Below are 19742 nucleotides of genomic sequence, written 5' to 3'. Positions count from 1 at the left end.
CCTCTTCAGAGGGGACCAAGATGGTAGAGTAGGAACGTCCTGAGTTCACCTCTTCCCACAGACACACTGCAACTACAACTACATATAGAACAACTATCTCTGAAGACTAGCAGAACATATTTTAAACAAATGAGGATATAAAGAAAAAGACACAAGACAGGTGGGTGGGATGGAGATGCCTTCTAGGCAGGACAGACTCCCCACCCCAAAAGGAGGAGGGAAACCAAAGCTCAGAGGCCCTCCCTGAGGAATTAGGGCTCTGAGCCCCACATCAGGCTCCCAAGCTCAGCAGAACCCCAATAATGTTTGGCTTTGAAAACCAGTGGGGCTTCTTCTGTCCAAGAGAGCTGGAGGGCAGCAGGAAATTGAGGCTCTGCTCTTAATGGGCACACACATATCTCACTCTGCGTCCCAGCTCAGAGGCAGAAGTGTGAAGAACACTTGGGTTTCACATGAAGAAGATTCACTGACAAATTGTAGGGCGTGTACTAGAGGGGCAGGGATCTGTTGGAACTTTCTCAGGGGAAGGAAGCACTGGCAGGAGCTGTTTTTTCCTCTTTTATTCTACTCCCCATCTACCTAGCTGGTGGATGCATTTCTGACACTCTCCATCTACTGCACTAGCACTGCTGGTCCTGATCTGGTGACCCCTGATCTGACCTGTCCAACTAGCACACCCCAGCCAACACCCCTCCCAAGTGGTTCCACAGCCCGCCACATGTGGTAGTGTGAACTAAGTGAAGGTTCCTATGGCCAGGATTCTCACCTGGCCCTGGTACGCTGGCTCACTACACATGTTTGGGCAATACAGTGTTACTGACTCTATATAAAGAACTCTGCCCTGTGCTCTCTGGGCTTTTGCACAGCTGCAGGGCTGCAAGGCTGCAGGAGAGCAGAGGCAAGACTGAAGTGGTGGCAGCACTGAGGACAGAGACTGAGACGGCTGAGGCGCAAAGAGGCCCAGAGGTAGAGACCGGCTTGCTGCAGGCAGACTCGCTCAGAGTGGATGGGATTCTAGTGACAGACCTACCACCGTGGGAATAAAGTTGGGTATAAACCCTTTCACCCCAAGAACGTTCCATTGTTATTCCTCAGTCTCACTGAATCCATAATGAACCTCCCCGGGGCTGAAACCCATTGGCAAGACAGGTAGGCAGTCCCACCTGGGCCCAACCAGTTGCCCCTGCACCTCCCCAAGCAGTCCCAAACAAGGGAGCTAACCCCACACCCTAGGACACCTGCAACAGTCACAGCTAGAGGTCTTCTCACTCACCATCATGCTCACAGCTGCTGCAGCCATGCAAGGCCAGAGGCCAGGCCCAATTACTGCACACCTGCGTAAGCTGTGGCTGGGCTTTGCAGCCCAGCAGGTCTACATCAATCAGAGCCGAGGACAACAGGAGGGTGCACGGAGCTGACACAGAGGGACACCCTTGGAGCATCTGGCTCGGGTGACCAGGGGGATTTACGCTACTGGATTCATTTATTTTCTAAATAAAGCCACTCCTTCAAGACTGGGAGATATAACTGATCTACCTAATACACAGAAACAAACAGTTGGGCAAAATGATGACACAAAGCAATCTGTTCCAATGGAAGAAAACAAGACAGAACATCAGAAAAAGAACTAAACAAAACAGAGATAAGCAATCTTTTAGATAAAGAGTTCAAAGTGATTGTCACAAAGATGTTTACCAAACTCGGGAGAAGAATGGATGAATATAGTGAGAACTTCAATAAAGAGATAGAAAATATAAAAAAGAACCAATCAGAAATGAAAACTACAATAACTGAAATGAGAAATACACTGAAGGAAATCAGAAGTAGATAAAATGGTGCAAAAGAACAGATCAGTCATCTGGAAAACAGGGTTATAGAAATCACCCAACTGCAACAGCAAAAAGAAAAATTGAATGAAAAAAATGAGGACAGTTTAAGGGATCCCTGGGACAATATCAAGCATACTAACTTACATATTATAGGGGGCCCAGGAGAAGAGACAAAAAGGGAACCTAATGAATGGGAGAAGATATTGGATATTATATATCTGATAAGGGGTTTTAATACCCAAAATATACATAAAGAACTCATACAACTCAAGTTCAAAAAGCAATCCAATTAAAAAATGGGCAGAAGACCATTTTTTAGACATTTTCCCAAAGAAGACATAGTGCCAACAGACACATGAAAAGATGCTCAACATCACTAATCATCAGGGAATGCAAATCGAAACCACAGTGAGATATCACCCACACCAGTCAGAATGGCTATTATCAAAAAGACAAGAAATAGCAAGTACTGGTGAGGATGTGGATAAAAGAGAACCGTTGTGCCCTTCTGTCTTGCCTCCGCCCAGCGAACTGGGCCAAGCTCTCTATATAGTACAGTAATAGCTCATTGCCCGAAGGTGTGGAAGCGGTAGCCTAGCAACAGGCCAGTTACATCATCAGGTGGTTTAAGTTCAGTGAGGATCCTGGCCAGAGGAACCCCAACTTCCCCACACTTTCTAGTGAGAATGTAGAATGGTACAGCTAGAAAGCAGTATGGAGGGTCCTCAAAAAAATTAAAAACAGAAATACCATATAACCCAGAAATTCCACTTCTAGGAATTTATGCAAAGAAAATGAAAACATTAATTCAAAACGATACATGGACTCCTAGGTTTATTGCAGGATTTATAATAGCCAAAATATGGAATCAAATTAAGTGTCAATCAACAGACGAATGGATGAAGATGTGGGATGGACACACACACACACACACACACATGCACGCTCATTACTCGGCCGTAAAAGAGAATGAAATCTTGCCATTTGTGACAACATGGATGGCCCTGAAGGGTATTGTACTAAGTGACATAAGCCAGGTGGAGAAAGATAATACCATACGATTTTGCTAATATGTTGAATCTAAAAAAAAACAAGACAGACAAAACAGAAATAGACTCATAAATACTGAGAACAAACTGCTGGTTGCCATAGGAGAGGAGAGGAGGGGGATGGGTGAAATAGGTGAAAGGGATCAAGAGGTATAAACTTCCAATTATAAAATAAAGAAGTCAGGGTGTCTTGCCAATGGGTTTCAGTCCGGGCAAGTTCGCTATGGATTCAATGTGACCAAAGAAACTGACAGCAAAACATTCTTTGGGTTGAAAGGGTTTATTACCCGGCTTGTTCTCCTGGTAGCAGGTCGAGCACTAGCATCTCTGCCTCTGCCCAGAGCACCAACAGAGTTCTCTATATAGAGCAGTAATAGCTTATTGTGGAAGCGGCAGCCCAGCAGCAGGCCAGGTACATCATCACGTGGTTTAAGTTCAGTGAGGATTCTGGCCATAGGAACCCCAACTTCCCCACACAGGGGAATGAGAAGTATAGCATAGGAAATTCTTCAACAATATTGTAGTAACTTTGTAAGGTTACATATGGTAGCTAGACTTATTGTGTTAGTCACTTCATAATGTCGAATCACTATTTTATACACCTGAAACTAATGTTGTATGTCAATATGTCAACCACACTCCAATTAAAAAAAAGTTTTTCAATGGTACTGTAATATTCATAGTGACAGGGTTGATTATGTTTGATGTATTTCTTTCCTTCAAAAATTTCTGTAATAGTTTTAAATTATAATATTCTTAAATGTGTTATAAACAACATAAAAGTACATGTAATAAGAGGTTAACACTCAAAAAATAAAATCCTCTACAGAAATATATACTCGAAAAAAAACTAAGGCTCTAGGAAGTTGTATGTATGTGGGAAAACAATTCAGCAAGACTCTTCTTCAGCTTTTAGGAAAGCAAATATATCTCTAATAATTTTCATGAGTTGTCAACCTGTCATTTGTATTCTCAAAGTGTTCTCTTCTTTTTTGGTTACCTAAAAACAGTTCAGATATCAGAGGGCTGTACTAAGAGCATATCGGAAAGTTACTATGGAAACTATTCAGAGGCATAGCCTTCCGGTAATTTTAAAAAATATATGCTACAAACATTACAAGGTTTTGTTCTTTGGTAATCACATTATTTAAAAATTCTTAATATGGTATTAACCATTACCTCTGTTTTAGGAGTCTACTAAAATGAAGAACTAGTTTTTCAAAAAAAGTAAGTGTTAAACTCAAAAAGAAAAAAAGCTCATAATAATCAGCAGACTGTTTTTTTATTGAAGTCCAAAACTTTTTATTTATGGCTTAATTATCAATTCACTATGATTTTAAGATTTTTTTTACTAAGAAAATAATATAATCTCACTGGTTTCAACTTTCCCCCATGTATTTTTGTGAGACTGCAGATGATACACCCACTTGTGCAGCCAGGTTGATTAATTAACTGGCTAAGATGAGCAGGCACTCACCTGAATTCAACCACGACCTTCTTCGGGGGAAGACCAGAGAAAAGCTCACTTTTTAATCCATATTTTGACCCATCTTCCATCACTTGCTGTAGCACTGTCTGAAAAGTAACAAGTATGGGACTTAATGATGGAAACAAACTGCAATTTTATTTATTACTTTCTTAGCGTGAACTAAATGTTGCTCATTTGCTCATTCTAATTTACCGAACTGAAAACTTTAAAGCACTGTCAGCAGCAGCACCTTCTCCAGTTGCTAATGCTGGTCATGGCAGTAATAAGATGAGGAAACGCTGACGGGAACTCTGGGCCATTTTATATCATGTCCGTTTGTCCTTACAGTAACCGATGAGGTGGATATTTTACAGTAACTGCCAAAAGTCCTACCACAAATACTAACAAGAAAACCAGAAGCAGCACCTAATCCTATATCAATGCATACTATGGGCCAGGCACTGTTCTAAGCATCTTCTAGTGGTAACTCATTTAATCCTCACAACCAATCTAAGAGAGAAGTATTACTTTTATTACAGATGAGTAAGCAGAAGCACAGAGGTTAAGTACCTTTCCCGGGGTCATACTGTTCTACGGTATGAAGCAAAAACTTTGCCCAAAATTAGAATTCAAATACTTTTTGGGTATAAAAGAAAAGAACAAGGAAATCTCACACAAACTGCCAAAACATATTCCAGGTTAGTTTTCAGTTAAAACACACAACTATTGGATAGTTCACAAAATTCTTACTTTATTTTTTGCTAATAGTGATGATTTATGTATTTATGTATGGGTGTATTTATTCAGAATGGAAGGGTTTTGAATTCACTGTGATCGACTTTTATTTACTCTTACACTGGTTTATGATGTGAAGAATTTTACTATCATAAGAGTTGGTTAAGATGGTCACTTAATGGAAAAGTCAGAGAAGGTAGTAGGAGGCAGCCAGGCAATACTGAGCAGTCTTAAGCACCTACAGAGTGCTAGGTTAGATGCAGATACTTTTACGTCATCTTTAAGGCTCACAATCTTAAAAGATGGGTAACATTTCCCATTCAATAGATGCAAAAAAAAAAAAAGGTTGAGAAGCAGTACATATTTGCCCAAGGACACAGAGAAAATAATGTTCTCTTCACTTCACTCATACTGTACAGTACGTGCCAGAGAGAAAGGATTCACACAATATAAAGAAAATAAAAAGAACAGTGCCCCTCATGCATTAGGAGCTTACTAAATGTCAATTAATCTACGAATGGGATGATGAGAAGACTGTAAGTGGGAAGGTAAGCACTTTTGAAAAGAAATTCATACTTTGTGATTCAAAATTACGGTCTATCTATTTTCTCACTTTCCATCCCTTTTTATGTAATGGAAGGTAGACTCCACAAAAGGTAATAGCAATAATAGAATTCTCTGCACCAAATGACCCTTGGTTCACTGATTTCTCTGGCACAGAAAAGCAACTTTAATAAAGGACTACCTTACACACTCCACTTCCAAACTTCCCATTGACAATTTTTACAGTTTCTTTCTCTGCTATTTCTCTATTTCTCTGCTACCCAGTGCTCTTTTCACTGAAAGTGCCCCCAAAATCAAATATCTAAATGCCAAACCTAATTGAATGCTTAAATTTTAAGGTTACTTTTATGAATACATTCTTTTTGCCAAATAATTCAATCAATTGAGATAAATCTAGAGTCCCTTTCGATCATCTGCCCTAATCCTGGTCCCTTTCTGCCTTCCCAGGGGCATCTACCTTTCCGGCATCCTCTTAGCGGATCCTACTCTCTTCTTGCAACCACCCTCCCTCTTTGGTTCAAATGACACTACCCTCCACTGAGTTCTGCTTCTCAGTTTTCTTTCCAGCCTCCCCTTGCACTGGCTGCCCCTAACTCCTCACCCTGCACTGCTTAGGGGCTCCTGGCTGCTAACTTTACACTTCTCCTAGCCATAAAGTCTTGCGACTTCAACTACAACTCACCTAACAGAATCTCTCCCGGGCCACTCTGGAGATGCGTCTAACTCAGGACTGGGCATCTCTCTCAGGCCCTTCAAACAGAATGTACTTCTCTTCCTTCCACATTCTCCCTTTCCATGAACTTTACCTGCTCTTACCCAGCTAACTGAGTCAGAGACCTAGGAGTTCCTAAGATTTACCCTTTTACCTAAACCTCCATAACCAATCACCTATTAATCACCGAGCCCTCCTAAATATCACGACAGTCATCCCTTCTGGCCTGGTTGAGCCCCTCAGCATTTGTCAGCTACACCACTACAAAAACAACCACCACAACAAAATAACACTGATCTTCTTATATAACATATATATTCTTAATCAACTTGAAGTTCTATTTAAACCATTTAAAGATTCCCTACTATTTAAAAGATTTTACCAATTTCCGACTTGATTTTTACTTTACTTCCACATCGTTTTTAAACCTTGAGAAAATTTTGTTAAAAGACACATTGTAATATCTATAAAAATCACATGTTAGAAGTGTTAGTTTTTTTCTTATAATAAATATGTAACTATTAAAATGAGTAAACTTCATTAATGTCACGCCAAAATTCACACATGTGCTAACTGTGGTATATAAAACACATCTATGGAAAATAATGACATAGGAAAAAGCTGAATTTTTATGCAAAGCATGTAAGGCCGCTGTGTGATTTCATTTCCTCCCCATGCCATTCTATGTGCAAACCATACTCAAATCACCTGCTGATTTCCAGGCAATGCCATGTTATTGACTGCTTATACTCCGGCCCAATCTGTCCCCTCTGCTTAGAATGCCTGCCCGTGTATTTCCCAGGTATATTCTTCTTTGTTTTTATCCCAATTCAAGGTTACCTCCACTTTCATCAAGATAGACATCTGTGTACTTCTCCACATTGTATTGCAGCTTATACATGCCTCCATTGTATTACTCTTCACTTACCATAATCATCACATATTACACTGTGATATTTTTTATGCTTTTCTTTTCGATCACAAATTCCTTGAGGGCAGGATCATTTTATCTTTAGATTTCAGTCCTTAGCAAATTATAAGCAATAAGTTTATTACATTAGAAAGCTTTTAACTACAGAAAGTCAGTGACCTAGTAAAGTTCCCTGATATTTCAATAGATGAATAAGCTACAGGCCCATCTCTGCATCAATAATTATGTTTAATTATAAGATGTACTCATTAATATAAGTATAAGTGCCTAAGAGTTTTATAACCAGAAATTAAATCTGTCAAAGGTTTCACTTTTTGTAATTCTTTAGAAATTAATGAATATTCTGAATGGCTGGTATTTTGCATATTGCCATCACTTTTTTCTGTTAATGGTTTTTGTCATTTTATTTAACTCTTTGTTGGTAGCTTTTTCTCTACAGCTCTCACTGGTATTTCTAAGGAAGGTACCACTACGCATTTGTCTAGTTGGTTCTTTGGGCAATAGTTGAAAAGTACTTAATCATTCATTCTATCCATGTGCCCGGCCAATTGATACTACACATGACTTGAATGCATCTACTGCCTGTTGGCAGAAATAATCAGTAGAATCAGAGCTATTTAAATTAGTATCTCTTTTTCTTTTTTTCCTGAAGTTTTGGTAGAGCAAACAAGTTGAATTTGGCAAATAAAATGCATGTGTACCTGTGAAATAAAAATGTTATCCATTGTGCATTTTTAAAGCACTCCCCAAAAACAGGATTTTGTTTGCTTCTTCCTATTTAATTAACATTGTATTTTCTTTCTTTTCTTCCCTAAACTTAATTAACTATTATTTGAAGTAACAACTTCCCTTTAAAGTCATCTGTAAGCTTCTGACAAGTAAAAGTTTGGTACCAAAGCGATAGTTCTTTACAATGTATCAACTGGTCATACCAACTTACAGCTTTGAAAAATTAGCTAGTCCCATAGATCGGACGGTTCCCATTGCCTTTTATTTCACAATATAGCCTTCTACCTTGGAGGATGATTTATATGAAGACATTTTAAGTCGCTATTAGCAATCCAAACTTAAGCTAACACCCAATCATCCCGGAGAGGCCAGTGCTAATAATGCAGTTACAATGCATGAATGGATGTGTTTTCTGCAAGGCTGTTTGTACATATATAAGCTACGACAAATTCGTACATCTCTGAGAAGCTGTGGACATAGATCACTGGCCACATGTCAATCTTAATAACTTTAAAATGTTAAAAAGAAAAAGTTTTTTAATTGTCATATGGAGGGTTTGATTTTTTTTTTCTTGATGTGATCTAAAAAATTCATTGGAAATGCAAACAACCACTGTTTAAGGCCTGAAAATAATGGAGCCAGATGTAGAAGAAATTAGACCTTAAGCAAACAAGAATTTTTGTACAAAAATTTTAACTTATAACAGGCACATTCAACACCCCCTTTTCAGACTATGTATGTTCACTACTCTAGGATGTATCTTTACTGTGACACTGAGCAGGGCTACTATGAGCAATCTGCTTGTTTTCTTAATAAAATCACACTAAAATGCAGATCATCAAGGCTGCATTTTTGTGAGAAAGAATAGCTAATTCTCAAAGCCCTAACTCTTGTCCCTCCGTTGTCAATTGAGAAGTACTTGGAAATGTTTTCATTAAGCAAGCTAGTGGGCATCCTTAAACCAAAGAAAATCTCATAGTTTATTAATTGTAATAAAGCCTGAAAATTTAAGGCCACTGAAATTTTTTCCTTTTTAAATTGAGGTACATACAATAAAATACACAAATCTTAAGTATACAGCTTGATGAATTTTGACATATGTACACACTCATGTAACCATCACCCAGATCAAGGTATCAAACAGTCTCATTGATTTGTTTTTCCCCTTCATCTATTGACCCACCCCCTCCCTCCCTTCCTTATAGCAACCACCAGTCTATTCCGTGCCTGCTGAGTCTATTTATTTTGTTTTCTGGATTCTACATATAAGTGAAATCATATATTTGTCTTTTTCTGTTTAATCTGTTTCACTTAGCATAATATCCTCTAGGTCCAACCATGTCACAAATGTCAAGATTATTTTCCTTTTTATGGCCGAATAATATTCCATTGTGTATATATGTACTGTATCTTCTTTATCCATTCATCTATTGATGGACACTTCAGTTGCTTCCATATCCTGGCCATTGTAAATAATGTGGCAATAAATATAGGGATGCATATATCTTTTTGAATAAGAGATTTTGTTTTCTTTGGGTAAATTTCTAGAAGTAGAATTATTGGGTGATATGGTATTTCTATTTTTAGTTTTTTGAGGAACCTCCAAACTGCTTTCCATAGTGGCTGCACCAATTTACATTCCCACCAACAGTGTAGGAGGGCTCCCTTTTTCTCCACATCTTCACCAACATTTGTTATTTGTCTTTTAGATAACAGACATTGTGACTGGTGAGAGGTGATATCTTGCTGTGGTTTTGATTGGCATTTTCATGCTGATTACTGATGTTGAGCACCTTTTCATGTGTCTGTGGCATGACCATTGGAATTTTAAATTGTTAAGGAAATATATGCATTTCTCGATATACAAACCACATCTCTTTCAGCTAAGTTGGCTGTAAAGGCAAATTCCATCTACTATAGTATACTTTCCTATCTCAGGGAAAACAAAAAATGTATAATATTTTGCCTATCAAGTAGCCTAAAGCTTGGTGGGCATTTTGGCAAGCTGCCTCATAAGACTTAAGATAGTAACTGAAAGAAAGAGTCATTTATTTAAAAATGGTAAATTAGACTCACTGGTTTGCTAAGTTGACATGAAATGTCATCAAGAGACCAGCAGGTTATATATATACAATTTTTAACAAGCTCAAAACAAATTTCCTACTCATTCTTGGGGCTGATTTTGGTGAACTAACTTACCTGGAAGTGGAAATTTAAAAAGTTAAAAGGAAAATGTTCAAAGATAGACAAAAGCATGAAACACTAACACTCCTTCAGAAGAATTATAGAGCTGATGTACAAATACATGTAAATTCAATAACCCTGGTGAGAAACTATGTTATTAGAAATTTTGGTTTTATAATTATTTTCAATTCAAAACTGCAGCATTTACCAAGCCTAACCAAGTCAATATGGTATGTATTTCTTTAAAAAAAAGTAGATCCAAGTATGTAATATGATAAATTTTAAAGTTCAATTGAGATGAACTCTCAATAAAAGGTCTCACATCACTGCCTATCAAGGATTACTTGTCACCCACAGTCTCACTCACAAGTGATCCAATACTACGTGACTCATGGGATGCCTCAGGCCATCCTGATTTCTCCACTTCTGATCTTATGCTTACAGTATCAATCATCTTTTTTTGTTTGTTTGAATATTTTTATTAGAAGAAGTTGTTTTAGGGTTTCTTCTGTATAAATCTATGCTTCCAACAGATTGTAAGCTACCAGAGAGCAGAAACCAGCAGTACTTTTCTTATATTCAATACAGAGTCCACTAATTCACTCAATGATAGTTATCTCGCACCTACTGCGTGCTAGGCACTGTGCTCGGAACTGGGGACCCAAGAGTGAGAAAAACAGATGCCATAAGACCTAGTGCTAGTGGGAATTAGAGTTCAAACGACAACAGGCATTGATCAAATAAAAGGAATGTAAAATATCAACTAGGTAAGTTCTGCCAAGGAGACAAATACCATGTTATGAGAGCAGAAAAATGAAGGGGTCAGAAAGGCACTGCCCAGGAAGTATAAAGATCTGAAGAATTAAGATAATGTGGGGTTGCAACCAGGCAGAGGGATCAGAATGTGCAAAGGTTTTGAGACAAGAGGAGGAATAGTAAATTTAAGAACTGGAGGAAAACCCCGTACCTAAAGCAGATGGAGAGACTGAAGGTGCAACAGCTGGAACATACCTGTTCTTACCTTTGTTAAAAGTTCTCTGTTTATTTTGAAATTTACAGTCCCTTGACCAGTGCTGATTTCACTCACCACTGTATCACATTTTAGCTGAAAAGATAAAATAGGCCTGATGAGATTTGCAGTTCTGATCCCATCAAATTGGCATCCAATGGCAGTGGGTACATCATCTCTCACAGCATATCTGGTCCTGGGACTTAGCCAGTCTCTTCAATTCTTCACTGTATTTGGGTAAACACATTTTCTTTTTTTCCTGATTAGAAAGCTATTCTGTATTCAGTTCTTGTTTTCCTAAGTAGAACACTATTCTGGGTTCACAGTCTCTTCATCTTTCCCATTCCCCAACTAACAAGGAAGAAAGTATTTTACCCCTATCCTATGTACCCCAACATGCAATGAACTCCTTTTATCTCACATGTCTTTACAAGAGCCATGGCACAGGACACTGTGTTGAGGCCTACGCTAACATGCCTGCACCAATGCCTAATGTGAAAATAGATTTAAAAATTGTCTTTAGTGAATGGGCCTTAACATTTTAACCAACTAGATGTTCAAAGTACCTGACATACCCATGACACTTGAAGAAATACTTACTGTCAAGAAAGAGCCACTAATCTTTGTTTCTGAGAACTCAGTGGAGATGGGGGAAAGAGACTAAATAGAGTAATTAGGATAATTCTTCTCCTGGTGTACTTCCTGATAAAAATATGGGATTTTTATGACTAAAATTATTTTAGTCATACTAAAGACCCTTTATCAAATTAGTTCTGTAAACATGTTCTATGATAGTGACTGACACTATTCCAATTTTTCAGTGTGCCCAATAACTCCTCTCAGTCACCTGTATAAACCCTATTTTTTAAAAACTTACCTTCTCTGATGGTATTACACTAACAATTTAGATTTGGTCATTCTCTACAATCCTTTCAATTCCTCTTTTAGATACAAACCCCATCAGAGAAATTAGAAATGAAAGAGGTTTATTAAATCATCTAACCGCTGCTTCTCTGCTATCATGATCCTATTTACATCTAATCATTTTTTCTTTTATTCTCAGAATCTCACTTTAAAAACTGTAACCCACTGCTCTAATTTATCAAGCCTGCTCTCTAAATTCAGAAGTCCATCCAGCTTCAGTCTGTAAATTTAATGAACACTTCAGTCCTCTTGTAAGTAGTGAATCTAAAAATTGAACAATGTCAGCTCAAGAGGGAATACCCTGTAATTAATTTGAAAACTCGTCCTAACCTTACAGTAAGTACATGGCTAAAATGAATTCAAGCTATATTTTCTAAGGTGCCTTGAACAAAGAAACACTATTAAATTCACTATGGCTGACAATAGCTTGCAGAGTATTTTTAAGACAGTAAGTTCATTATAATATCAAAAAAACATAACAGTGCTAAAGTACCTTCTCTGCCAGTCTTGTGGCTTGAACTTGAATATCCTGTCTTAGGCGGTCATTGTTGTTTTCTAATAGAGAATCCACAGAAAGCTGAAAATCAGCTACTTCTCTAAAAACAGACAATGAAACAGGATAAAACTGTTGTTACCTTAAAAACATTACTAGTGTAAAAAAAAAAGGCACTAATCACTTTGTGTTCTTTTACACTGACACAATTTATCAGAAGGTATTATGCTTTCAAAATACAAAGCAATTAGAAATATCATCTTGTATTGACTTAGAACTTTATCTTTACCATCTTATAAAATTCTTCCTCTTCCATCACCTACCTGTAGCTTTATGGTACCCCTGTGAGATAGTTACAACAGTCACTTCTGAAAAAAGTTTACACTTGACATGTTAGAAAGGGAGGGTGTGAGTGTTCATTACATTATCCTCTATAAATTTTCCTGTTAGTCTGAAATAGTTCAAAGTGTGAAAAAGTGTTTAATTGATCTACAAACACCTATATAATTAGCCACACTGAACATCTTCTGGTATTTAATAAGGAACTAGAGAATGAGACTCTATGGGCAGAGTAAGTGGGTTGAATCATTGTTTGTATAGCCCATTGTCACAGACACAAAAGGACATATTTTAAAGGGGCACAGGTGACTTTGTTTTTATTACTCCTGAAATCTAAGGACACGCTTGAAAAATCTGTATTACTTCTGTTTAATATCATATTCAAGAACCTAGTCAACATGACCATTAAGAATTTTCCTGAGCCTTAATCCATTATCCGTCAGCCTAGTGTGCATTACATGTAACAACCCAAACTCATCTACGACATCTGGGCTGTAACTGTGGACCCAAGGTCACCCGTCAATCACTACCTGTGTGATTTGAGCAGTTTGCTTAGCCCTCCTTGTACCTCAGTGAAATGGTGATGATAATGGCCCCTCATTGCTCAGCAACACTGTGAAGTGAATCAGGGTCAAATACTACCAATCCTAGTTGTGATGTTAAATAAAAATGTTAAATAGTATCTGTACTGAGTCCTGTAGCTCTTCATGTATTGGGTTGGTCAGTAAATTGTACTTTGTTTCTTTTCTCAGACTATTCACAACCATTACATAAGAATTCAATTTAAAGATTAACTTTCGTTGTAGAAAAACTCATATAAGGTTTGAAAGTATTTATTGTATTCATTCTTAACAAAGGACTCTGATATTTTAGTCAAGAATTTAGGGCAATAATGTGGGAAATTGAGGAAATTAATTTAACAAATTGGAATAATACATAAACACAAAGATTTTTGAAAATAAAAAATTTTTAATTAAAAGTAGTAAGAGCCATATGATGATATTAATAGAAATTTATACATTTTCATATACCAAAGATTAAATTGTGGTATTTTACATATAGCTAGAATACCTTATAAAAGATGTGGTATGACCATAAGCTTATAGGATGGCTCCCAAACATCCAAAAACACAAAGAAGTCACATGAGCTTCTATAGAGTTTTAATAAATTAAGAGTAGTAGGAGGCATCTGCAATTTTAGTCTAGACCAATTCAATTAAAAAACTGTATTATAAGTATTTCCAATTAGATCAATTAGATTAATCTAATGGTAGGATAAAAACCACCCTTTTAGTCCATTAACAATGATTAACACCAATTTATTATACTAGGAATATTCAAAACAAGAATTCTGAAATTATGTGCAGGGTTATTTGCTGACAAGATAGGCCCAAAAGAGAAGTATGTGTTTTAGAGAAGTGAGAACGGGATCTCAAAAAGACCTGACCTACCTCCCAATTTCCCTTTTAGGAGCTTTTAATCATATAGCCACAAGAAAGTTTTGTCTATCTAAAGAGGTAATTCTTGAATGGGAATTATGTAAAAACTCAGAACTGAAAATAATCTAAATGCATCAATAGCAGAGCTTAGAGTATTACTTAGCCATTGTTAAAAGTGTTATTTACAGAAAAAGAATGATGTCTAGGGAAAAGAGTTCAAAAATCACACTTTAGTTTTACACCTCTATTTTTTTTAAAGCTATAGGACAAGTTTAAATAGAAAATGTAAAAAAATACCAACTTGCTAATATCAGTTGTCTTACTGTAGTAAGACTATTGTATTAAGATAACAGACTAAAAGATTATCTTCCCTCTTCTTATTCTTCTGTATTTTCTAAATTTCTTTAAGATTCTACGTTTTGTTTTTGTGGGAGAAAAACTAATTTTTTAAAAAAGCTTGTAAAACAACATAACATCAGACTATGAAAAGCAGTAGCTATCAAAATAACCCATTGCGAAGCAGTAGAGTGGTGGGGGTATAGAGGAAACACAACTGGCCATGTCCTGATGATAGTGAGCGATGGGCACGCAGGCTCATTCAAGTATTCTTTCATAATTTTTTTAAAAAGCTGAAAAAACAATAGCTACTTTCTCACTACTTCTGAGGAGTGTGGTGTTAACAGTGAAATCCATAGACCTGAGTATTACTAGCTTGTAATGAAGTTATTAATCCTTTCTACCATGATCAGTAATAAACAGAAATTCTACCAGAGCTAAAAATATAATTGAATTAGGAGATCTGATTAAACTTATTCATATCACCCTAATTATATTAACAAAAATAGTATCTCTTAATTCTCCTGAAACTTAACATTTCAGAATAAAGGTAGAAATATAGAATAGTTAAATTGGTTTTAATACTGTAAAGGATACCTGGGTCTATTACAGCAAAGCAGAAGAGATTCTCTTTGTTCTAAATTCTCTTTGTTCTAAAATTTAACATGCAGAATTTTAGACATGTAACTTGAAAAATTTTGAGGTCATCTCCAGTATTTATTTTCTATGAACCAGTCTTTGTATTTCAGATTGTTAAAGTGGAGCTGCCCCAAGGAGCTCCAGGCAAGTAAAGGAAATCTTACTGAAAAGATGGGCCAACATAGTTCAGCTTATTAATGACCTTTGAAACATAAAATAAAAACTGAGATATTCCCAATACTATGCAGAATGTCATTTATAGATTTTATGAAATAAGTGGCTGGTTTGGAATATATATCAATTGACATATAATTATGAGGTCCCTCTGGTCAGTTGCCTCTGCTATTGAAACCTAATACAGAGGAAGTTTAAAAATGGCAGCAGGTCACGTAAAAATGCTCTCTTTTACAGGACCATATGAAACCTTTCTCTTCCTTTTCCACTTAACTCTTTGTCCTACTCTGGATACAAGAATATCATCCTACTGAATTAAAATCCTGACAAAGTTAAGGAATCAAAATATGAGGACATAATGATACTGATAATCTTATCTTTATATCTTTCTAAAGCTTAGGGCATAAATGCTTACTATGCAGCTAATTTCTTGTCATTATTACTTGACTGAGATGGCATTTTATCCAAGTATTTAAGAGTTCTGGCCAAATGGTAAACATGTATCAATTAGAATAACCATACTCATAGAGACAGACCTCTCCCTCCACCCAAGAAAGCAGCTATTTGTTCTACACAGGGCTAACCTGTACTTCTCTGTCACTGGGAGTCCTCCAATGGAAACACATAGAACAAAGACAAAAACCACAAAAACAAACAAACAGAAAAATATGGTATAACAGTATTCAAGCTTCAGATAGGTACATAATCTCTAAGATCTCTTCAAAAACCAAGATTCTAACCATGATCTTAGCTCTTCCATTTTCTGTTACAGAATTAAATTTGAACTTCATTCCTAATTTTTCTTAAAATGGTTATTAGCATAAACAAACATCAAAACAACATGAGAATACTAATACAATCCGCCATGTCAGAGTACATAAAATACAGATTTTAATTTTATTATTTAAATCAATGAGAATAGGTTAAATCATATCTTAAGGTTAATTTCAAGGATATTCTATAAATTGGAGAGTAAGGTTTTTTTTTCGGTATGCTGGTAAGAGTCAGCAACATTTTAGATTGTTACAAATACATTATACTTAACTCTTTTTTGGAAACTGGAACTGCAGATATTGACTTGATCAAGCTTTCTGGTGGAAGATCCAACACTTTGGAAAGCTAAAAATCAGACAGAACAAAATTCAGCAAGATTGTTAATATATCTGCTCCACAGTCAATGGAACATCACTCAGTAATAAAAAGAATACTGAGATACTGAACAACATAAATGAGTCTCAAATGCACTATGCTAAGTGACAAAGGCCAGACTCAAAAGGCTATATACTACATGATTCAAGTTTTTTGACATTCTGTAAAACCTCAACTCATAAGGACGAATACTAGATCAACAGTTGCCAGGGGATGAGGGTGAGAAAAGGGTTTGGCCATAAAGGAGCAAACAGAACTATTCCCCAAAAAGGATGAAGTTTGTATCTGTAAATTTAAAAATACATTTTATTTGTTTTACAAAAAGAAAGGGAATGAACCACTGAAGGACCAAAGATAATTCATATTTATTCATTCATAAAGTATTTACTGAGTGCATACTTTGTTTCAGGCACAGTTCTAAGAACTGGAGATGTAGTAGTGAACAAAAGACAAAAATCTCATGGCATTTAAAAGTAAACAAGCAAACAAATAAAAAATGGGGGAAAAAATCTTATCCCTGGGCCCTATCAAAGGCTTACTCATCAAAATAACAGGGGTTGGAGGCATCTGTATTTAAAAAAGCTCCTTGAGTAACTGTAATGAATAGCTTATAGTTACTAACTACTGCCCTAACCAGAAACTCCGTTTGTTTGAGGAGACATTCCCATTTATTGAATGATTCTGTGAAAAGCAATAAAAGAAAAACCTTACTAAAGTGGAGTCAGGAGACTAAAAGGGGGAGTAGTACCATTCTGTGTCAATTACAGATCCCAACAAAAGAATCATCAAGAGCAAAGAGTCATCATTACAAGTCCCAACAGGAAAAGATGTACACTGCCTTTCCTATAAGAAACTGACTACCCCAGCAACTCAACGAAGGGGAGACCCCTGATCCTCCTCAACTCTTGCTTTTCTCTAAAGGCCTTTCAGAACAGCCCCTCCAAACTCCCTCCTCCTTGGTAACTAACTGTTCCTCTTGTTTGTTGGACTTGCCTGTGGTTTTGCTGATGCTGGCACGCCCTGAATTGGAATTCTCTGCTGCTCCTGAATAAACTCATTTTTGCTGGCAAAATAACTGAGTTTTATTTTTAAGGTTAACAGTATTTGCTGATCAGAAGTGGGATCCAGAAGACCCCCAAAAGCTCTGAAGCTAGTGAGCAAACAGGTGCGAGTACCCACAGAGCCAGCTCAGCTCACTGCCAGCCTTGGAGGCTGAGGGTAAGTTTCTTCTGGATTTTGAGCTCTGCTCCCTTCGCATTTTTTGAGCTCTCCAGGTTTGACTTGGCATTTGTTTTATGGCCCTGTCCTTTCTGAGAGCACTCCTTTGGCCTTTGGTCCTACTTTTTTGGGACCAGACTGGTCCTGTTGGAACTGTGTTGGCCCTTGGTCTGTATTCTTTTGGGGATCAACTGTTCCTGTTGGACCTGTGCTGGCCTTTGGTCCACTTCCTTTTTGAAACCAGGCTGTTCCTGTTGAAACTGTGCTATTTAGGAACTTTTCTTACTGCTCTAGAGAAAAACCTCTAAGAAATGGGACCCCAGTTATCAAAATGATTTTGAGGCAGGCTAGAATAGGGCACATAAGGACGGCCGAATTTGTATCAGACACAGAACAGGATGCCTGGCTAGGCTAGGCCTGCACCTGGCGAGGCTAAGGCTGTATCAATAGGCTTATAAACCAGTATAAGCCAGTTGGGTCCAGTATGGGGGACAAGATGACCTCGGGGTCACCCCAAAGCTTAGTATATGCTCACTAACATACACACTAAAAATCACCCCCAGTGCCATGACAGTTCTGAGAATGGCCATTTACAGGCATAAATAGGGGTGTCACCCTAATTCCTGGAAATCACCTCCCCTTTCCAAGAAAAGCCCACCTCTCCTGATGAATATTCCACCTCCTGCTTAATCCCTAAAATAAAAGTAGGGGAGCCAGGGACTACCCCCATCCCCCACCCCCACAAGGCTCTCCTCTTGAACCTGCCTGCACTCCCTTCTCAAACACTTTCACTTTAATAAACCTGTTTGCACCTGTTTGAACTGTTCATGAATTATTTTCCTATAGCCCGCAGGGAGAGGGAGGCCTCCGCCGAAGGGGATTTCCCAACAGCATTTTGAGGGTGACCCCACATTTTGGGACCCCAGCCACTTTTATGTTTAAAAAGTCTGATCCCTTCTCACATACATTTCTAAATTTCTAAATGCATAGGTAACCAACTGAACCAAAAGTAATTCAGAACCCCAGTGGCCATTATGGGGAACTTTTGATCTACCCAAACTTGTTTTTCTCAAAATTAAATTAGAAAGCTGCGGCTCAGAAACAAAACAAAATAACAACAACAACAACAAAACACCCCAAAACTGAGCAACATGCCTATCTTAATTGACACCTTGAACTTCCAAACATTTTCAGGATTCTAAGTTTGCCTCTTTGCAAAATACTATTTCTAAATTAACTGAGGCAAACAAACCATTTAAAGAAGTCAAAACAGCTTTTTAGGCCTCTTTGTTTCCCTCCCTCATCTGGTCTCCAGGCATGTGGCTGTCACCTTGTGCTCAGGCCTGGCCTCTGGCATCATGTTCCTGTTCCCTCTGCACTGACCCGACGGCCTCTGTACCTCGTTCCACTTTAATCCTTTCACCTAACTTCTCTTTTCCTCTGAAACTCTCCTCTGTAACATCCTCTCCTGAACCTACTAAAACCTGCACTTTTAAAGTTAAGTCTTCTGAGGATCCAGATGGACCCCAAGTTTCTCATGTTCCCTGGACTAAGGTCAAACTGCAAGCCATAGTTAGAGTTTCCTAAAGTGACTGAGGACCCCCATAGGTTTGCTTAAGAATTTAACATAGTTATTCAAACTTAAACCTGGTTTTCTCAAATTGGTATATCAATTAGTCCACATGCTTGTTGGTGAGGGCCAAACCAAACACTGGATGAAACTAGCCTGGTGGAAACATCTGGAAAGGGATTTGTAGAAACAGACCTCTAACTTTGGGCAAGATGCAAGAACACTTGCTGGAAATTTCCACCAAGCAATTA

The 19742-nt window shown here is 37.5% G+C and overlaps 1 protein-coding gene across 4 annotated transcripts in view; it reads right to left on the bottom strand.

Annotated features, from left to right (window-relative positions):
- Window positions 1-19742, bottom strand: part of RARS2 (arginyl-tRNA synthetase 2, mitochondrial) — a 75510-nt gene that overhangs the window by 36573 nt on the left and 19195 nt on the right. For 2 of the 4 annotated variants that reach the window (XM_017671695.3, XM_037013881.2), the window contains exons 2-5: window positions 16600-16673; window positions 12628-12730; window positions 11223-11306; window positions 4356-4453 (exon numbers count right to left, since the gene is read on the bottom strand). In XM_017671695.3, coding sequence (XP_017527184.3) covers window positions 4356-4453; window positions 11223-11306; window positions 12628-12730; window positions 16600-16673 — 359 coding nt within the window. Of the gene's footprint in view, window positions 1-4355; window positions 4454-11212; window positions 11307-12627; window positions 12731-16599; window positions 16674-19742 lie in introns of those variants that run through there. The other 2 variants (XM_017671697.3, XM_017671698.3) reach the window with 2 other exon arrangements.

The sequence above is a fragment of the Manis javanica genome, chromosome 13 (assembly GCF_040802235.1).
Source record: "Manis javanica isolate MJ-LG chromosome 13, MJ_LKY, whole genome shotgun sequence".
NCBI classification, from domain to species: Eukaryota; Metazoa; Chordata; class Mammalia; order Pholidota; family Manidae; genus Manis; species Manis javanica.
The sequence above is the reverse complement of the archived record's forward strand: the minus strand, read 5'-3'. Positions and strand labels throughout refer to the sequence as shown.